The 6,958-nt window shown below is 40.1% G+C and overlaps 1 protein-coding gene across 1 annotated transcript in view; it reads right to left on the reverse strand.

The window, feature by feature from the left end:
- Positions 1 to 6,098: 6,098 nt before the first annotated feature.
- TNFAIP1 (tumor necrosis factor, alpha-induced protein 1 (endothelial)) overlaps positions 6,099 to 6,958 on the reverse strand; it is an 8,755-nt gene continuing 7,895 nt past the window's right edge. The window contains exon 6 of the mRNA XM_009881445.1: positions 6,099 to 6,731. Coding sequence (XP_009879747.1) covers positions 6,513 to 6,731 — 219 coding nt within the window. The 3' untranslated portion in view covers positions 6,099 to 6,512. The remainder of the gene's footprint in view (positions 6,732 to 6,958) is intronic.

Raw genomic sequence — 6,958 nt, forward strand, 5'->3', positions numbered from 1 at the left:
GGCAGCTGCGGTTCAGTACCTCACAGCGGCCTCTCTGGAGAAGAGAAGCATCAGGTTAGTGACACATGTTAAATCTGCTTTTTTTTTTTCTAGTGCCGATTTCCTTATTTTCTGCTAAAAGAGCGAACAGGGTGCTCGGCTCGTCTGATCCATCTCTGACGCCGGCAGAAGGACAGCACTTTGCAAACCCCCACGAGACGTTCAGGCTCTTCCTCCCGAGGCAAGCACGGACGGAGGTCAGGCCCGGCCCGAGCGGGGTAGTCAGGCCCTTCAGCGTGCCAGAGCTCGCCCTCGGCCTCTCCTCCCGCTGCTGCCGAGAATCCAACACGAGCCGTGGCTGCAAGGGGCCGCCGAACACCCCGGCAAAGGGGGAGCTCCCGAGGGAGCACAGAACAGAGGAGACGGAGGCAGGAGAACAACACAGACCTCCCGTAGCGCAGGCGGGAAAGCGAACAAGTGTTCACCTAGAGCGTGTAGCTCTGTGCAGATCTGAAAGAGGCAGCGGGTAGAGGCGAGTAGACCTCATTACTCAGTCACAAGAACCAGCAGTCCTACAACGACGAATAAAAGAAGGTCATTTCTCCAAACTCTTATACACCAAAGGCAGGCTAGGAGCACCTTACAGGTAAACCAATTCTCCACAACTGTTGGAAAGAATAGCCAGTACGCACTAGAAACCAGAGGTGCCTAAGAGAGGTTTCTCGCCTCTCCAAATAGAAGGATTACCAACTTCTTCCAAAGACACTCAGATACTTTGTGGAATAGTTTTTGCAGTTGTTGCTCACAAAAAAACCCCCCATGGCTTAACTAAGAAAGCAAGGTAACAGCAGCAAAGAGAACAGCTAGGTAGAACAGACAGAAGATTATGTTGGCTACCTCAAAAGCACACCTACTGCAGAACACAGACTGAATCTCTGGATCTAATTTCCTGCTAGCCTGCTCTGTCAGTTAAGAAGGGTTAAAGATTTTCAAAATACAAGTTGTGTGTAGACTTAATGAAAGATCAAAATGCTCTGTGATTCTTATTAGGAAAGGAAGTTTTTTCCATGAACATGAAAAAATACTGTGGCCAATGAATTGTTCTACAGTTAAAGAAAAAGTCCAGAGAAAATCAAAACCAGTCATCTGCAGTGTACCTGTAACCAGATTGCTACCCCCTACAAACAGCCTGCACGTGCAGGGCCTGCATGAAAGGTAGCAACAGCTCCATATACTACAAAAGCCATTTGCCGAGACAGTATTTCTGTGGTTCAGGAATCCTAAATACTTGGTGAGGATCACAACTACAATGCAGAACAAAAGTGCAGAGACCAACATAACAAATAAAAAGTTATGATGCTGGAGAATAAAAATCACAGAAGACAAAATATAACACTTTATTAAAAATTAGTGTTCCATTTCCATTTAATGCACTGATAAAAGAGAAAACACTTTAATCAACAGCTAATATGATTACTGCATTAACTATTTTATCCATAAGGCTGACCCTTAAAAGTTAGACATAAAAATAAAACAAGTCTGATGCTATAAGAAAACAGCTTGATCACAGAATGTCAGTTTAAACAAGATCAGCAATCATATTTGCTGTCCTCTAGACAAAAATATTATAGAGATCCAAAGTCCTTTACTATTATTAAACAAATTAAGCTTCAACATCCCTCTGAGGTAGGGGAGGGTCTTACCACCATTTTATTACAGATGAGGAAAAATTATGTACATACAGAAAAACTGACTTGCTGTGTGTCACTGAGTTAGTGGCAAAGTTGGAAACAGGACTCATGCCCACTGATCTCTTAATAAAACCTTAGTTATCCTAACAGAATGGATGGTGTGAAATATGGCTGTAAAGATTTGATGCCAAGGATTGTCAGAGGATATAATCTAATTGTGTTAAGACAAGAACTGCTGGACCAGACATATTTGGTTAAGTTATACTTCATCAGTATTTCTAAGAGTGAACTGTGTCTGAAAATTAAAAAAAAAACTCGAGAGAAAAAAAAAATCTAATCAAAACCACAGTAAGCATTGCCTGTTCCAAGCACAATGTAGCTTTTCAATAACACCATAGTATTGGTCCCTCCAATGCCCTCCCAGGCTCAGCCAGTTACTTTTTATTTTAACCAAGAAATGCAAGACAGAAAAAGCGAGCAGAATGGAACCTTACGATAGGATAAATGTCAAGGTGCAGGTTAAACGTTTAGTTTTGTCTCAGCATTTATCAAGCAGTTGGAGGCTGCTACCCTGCAGAGCTCTCTCTTTTGACATTATTGCCTAATTAACACTGATACTGAAAAGCTGTTTAATGTAAGACATTCACTCAAGGCACCAAGTCTCCTCTGTAGAAAGACTGAGGCTGTTCTGCAACATGTGAGGACCCCATTACGGAAACACGCAACCCTTTATTACAGTACTTTTATATAGATGTCAGTTAATGTTTTCCATTCATTCTCAGTCTGCTAATATAATATTTGAATGCGCAAAAGTTCACATAAATTTAGGAGTGAAGAGGACAGTAAGGTTTCAAAAAGAGCTCCAGCAGCTAATGAATGCTCGCTGATGTAGTTTGAATTCATACATTGCAAATGAGGCAAAAAGGCATTTCCTCCTCCTGAAGGCTACTATAAATTCACAGGCACATCAGTAAACACATCCATTGGTGATGGCCTATGCAGGAAGCCATTACAAGTCTCTTAACTTGCAGACAAAGGCATATAATTAGAAATCTATATTGTCTTAATAGGGATCATAATTTGTGATATTTAAAGCCAGCAGAGAAGAGTCTTAGGAAGCACAGCTGTTCGCTCTCTCTAAAAGTGGAGAGCTCACTACAACTAAGTGAACACGCTGCAGTTCAAAACTGAATTATCCTTTTCAGCAATGCTTTTTCTCCATTGTACCAGCTTGTAAAAATATGTTCTCGAATGTTCTTGTCAAAACAATTTATAGCCTTTAATTAAGTAAAGGATGATTAAGATGAGAATAAAAAGCATGTGTTACATCAAAACTACAGTATTCAAAATGATCAGAACCTGGTAGTACCAAGACTGTATAAATCAACATGCCATAATTTTGGTGGAAAGGACATTCAATTAACATCCTGAATTGGAGCATTTCCAGAGAGAAAATGTAGTGTTCTATCACTTGTATTAGAAAAATGTTCAACCCACTGTGTAAGTGATGGCCGCATCTATGTCTACATTTAGATTTACTGAGACTTCATGTAAATTATCCAATTATGTAAGCACTCAGGTAAGAAATACCTCCAGGCATTCCAGATTTTATCAGAAACCCTGGCAGCCCTACGTAGGGAGAGGGTCTCTAGTACTAGACATTTTAGCCTTGTGTATCTCCGAGTAGCACACATCCCAGAACACACATACACAGAGGATGTCCTGATGTTCTCCCATTGCCATCTGTCCACCAGCGCAGGAACTATAGAACTGCTAGTCAAACCCAACCACAGGTATTTAACCGGGATCTCTCAGCCACATCCTGAAAACCTTATCAAGACAAAGAACACCACGACCATGGTTTTGAAACGTCTTTTGAACAGAAAAAACTTTAGTGTTAATGCAATTAGATTCTTACTCTGGGTAAAGCTTACAGACTGACAGTGTTCTGTCCACAGTGGCCAAGCATTCTTTAACATCATTCCAGTTCCAGTCATACCTTCATCTAAAAGTATATGTTTTGCAATTAGTACTAACTGGGGGTAGCGAAGGGAGAATGAATGGGGATGAGATAGAAGGTGAAATGAAAAGGATATCTGTACATGTTTTAAAACATTCATATCTGCTTACAGTTCTTACTGATATTCCACATTCCACAAATACCAAGAAGTTATTTTGCACTTTTAAAAAGATTCTCACAACCCAGATGGTTCTCAAAACAGTTTGTTTCCAAGACTAATTTCAAACTCAAATTTCTAAATTAAAATCAGAAATTAATACTACTTGCTGGCTATGGGAGACAGGGAAAAGAAAACCAACTAAACCAAAACACAAGCTCTTCTCTGCTTCTTATAGCATAATAATGAATCCTGGGAGTACAGAATCCAACCACAGAATGAAAGCCTCTGGACAAGCACACAGATCTGACACTCATTCTCTTTCACACACTCCTTCCCATACCCTTACTCCCCAAAGAAAAGAAATGCAAAGATGACATTTTTCTGCTTATAAATTCTTTTGAACACAATTTTGAAAGGCTACCAGCATCACTTACTCTGTTAACATTCACTATGATAGTAACAAGGAAAAAAAAATAATAAATAATTTGCCAAGAAACAGAAATGCCACACATGAATTTTAAATGGCAGTCTTATTTGTTACAAAGATGAAAAAAAGTACAAGAGAATAAATTGAAGCTATTAAGTACAGTATGAAGACCCCATCGCTACAGGATCTGCTGGTAGCTTCAAAGCACCCACCACAGTGTAATTTAAATAGTATCAGTGGAGGGGAAAAAAAATTAAAAAAAAATCCACATCACACTCTAGTAGAATTAAAGAAAATAAACCACAAAAGTCTTTGTCAAAACTAATCTCAGCAGCTGTATTTTCACTGGCACAACAAAAAAACCAGCTGGAAAACAACAACTTACAGAAAGCAATATAAAAAGAAAAGAGATTATCAGACTTTTAAAGAGGCCTTTCACAAAAAGGCAGGTGCATTACTGTGGCAATGCTATTTCCTGAATGTGAGGAGAATTAAGTGAATGCCTCTCACATGTAGAGGTCTGGCTAGGCAATAAAATCCTGAAAGTTTGAAGCCATTAGTGTTTTCTTACCAAGTCTCAACAATGTCATTTTCAAAAGCCTAAGTGGAAAGTGGAAATAATCTTTTTGTTCCCCCCCCCCCCGCTTCTATTACTACCAAACCACCTACCACCTTAATTCTACTTAGGACTTCACTGCAGTAATTTGGGATGATTTTCTTGTCATGCTTTTACAGTAATTTGTTTTAAAACTTATACGTAGATTTGGCACTGGTCAAAGCAGTTCAAGACTAACCATCGTGGAATCTGAAGCTTCAATGTTATGTACAATATGGGAACATAAAAGCAGCTGAGGAGCATGCTCCACCGCTGCCACATATCCATAGCTGCCAATGAACAGCCATCAAGTAATAACCATTTATGACAGTGGTAAAATTTGAATCTGCAACCTCTGAAACGTACAAACAAACACTTAAAAATACAGTCACAGCTTTTCATACTAAACTTGAAACTGTTTCCAGACACCCAATTTGCAGAGCTGCCTTGACTCCAACCTTCTGAAAGGCCCTTTACAACTATCACCCAGCCAAGCACTCAGAATAAAAGTGATTATTTCAGTTTAAAATTCAGGATAAACTACCTTTCTCCTGTGTCCAAAGCCTCTTGCACTTACATGCTAGAACACGATTTTTATGACTGTTTTTCTCTTTCCACTTGAACTTTGTCACGTCTATGCTCTAGAAGGGATTCGGAACACGAAATCTGAATTCACCCCTCAGTATGCGAACATTATCTAGCCTTATAAAATGGTGTTTAGTCTGTACTTCCCCAGTCACTGCAATTTTTCCCCTGCTGCTTGAGAAATTTAACATCGAATAGCACTTTCGGGCCACAGGAGGAAACTAACATAAAACTAATTCCCCAGATTGCCCTTGTTTATATGAACAGAATTACACTATCATAAGCCTAAACAATGGCAACCCTCCCACAATCTATTCCAGAGGTTTTCTTACTTGAGGAAGTTTCTTCCTTCACCATAGCCATTTCTCCATCTCCCAAGACAGGCATTACATATATATTTAAATTTTCAAAGTTCTCTCATTTTTCACAAGTGGAAGTTTTTTGATGACTTGACTCTTACCTCTTCGGACGAGCTTGCCTTAGAACTAATGGGTTTTAAAGACAGCTATGAGGGAACACAAACTTTTGCATGTGTACTGGGGGAAATAGGTGGGAGAAATCACATGTGCAGTGCATCTGACTATTGGATAGCTAACCATTTCTTCTGGGGGTTATCAGCTGTAGTGTTTGCTAAGAGTACTCATGTTCAAGTTCTCTCCACCCCCTCTTCAGTATCTTGATTTAAAAACTGGAAGTTCTGTTATACAAAACCCTAAAAGGTCAGGTATCTGGAAAAAGATTTTCAAATCACGCCATCTCATTCAGGAAAAGCCGTACTTCTCACAGGAAGTAAAAAAACTGGCAAGTCATTAGATATGCAAGAGCAACCACAAACTGTCAGAATCGGTCTTCCGAATTCCATTCCTTATGTGGCATGAAAAGGGGGCCAGTCTGTATTTAAAGCACACGGTGCAAAATTAACATCTTGGTTTTCAAAGCCCTTGGCCTATAGCGTTGCTTTGTGCGCACAAATGCCCATTTGCTTCTCTAGAGAGCCAAGAGGCCAAATGAAGATCAATCCACAGAGTCCAACTGATCCCTCCCTACTTCTTGATCTCCCTCAAAGAATATCGATACAAGCTTTGACACCAAACCCCTTCTCCTCAACCGATATGCTAGTGGCCAAGCTGACGGTCGTCATAGGTGCTGTATCTCTTCACATGGATTCGGCGCACTCGGTCACGAAGTTCAAAACCCTCATCATCCTCGCTGTGAGATGCCTGGCTTCGGCTCCTGCTTGTTGCTTCCAGCAGAGAGTTATCAGGAACCCGTGGTGTTTCATATAGTAAGACATTTAGTGTTTCCTCATAAATTCGCGCCTCAGGGAATTCAACCTACAAAAAACAACACATTTCCTTTTCCTGATCTATACAGGATAACACGACTGGAACACATGCCCATAAGTAAAAAGACACTTGAGCCATAAAAAGACATACACTATGAAGAGTAAAACAGTTGTAAATGAGAAAGATGAGCAAAGCAGTCTTAATTCCGAGTAGAGGATTACTCCCACCACCATCTCGCCTACCTCACCTCTTCTTTTAGATTGTTCTAGATTGTT

The sequence above is a fragment of the Charadrius vociferus genome, unplaced genomic scaffold (genome assembly GCF_000708025.1).
Source record: "Charadrius vociferus isolate BGI_N301 unplaced genomic scaffold, ASM70802v2 scaffold323, whole genome shotgun sequence".
Taxonomy (NCBI): domain Eukaryota; kingdom Metazoa; phylum Chordata; class Aves; order Charadriiformes; family Charadriidae; genus Charadrius; species Charadrius vociferus.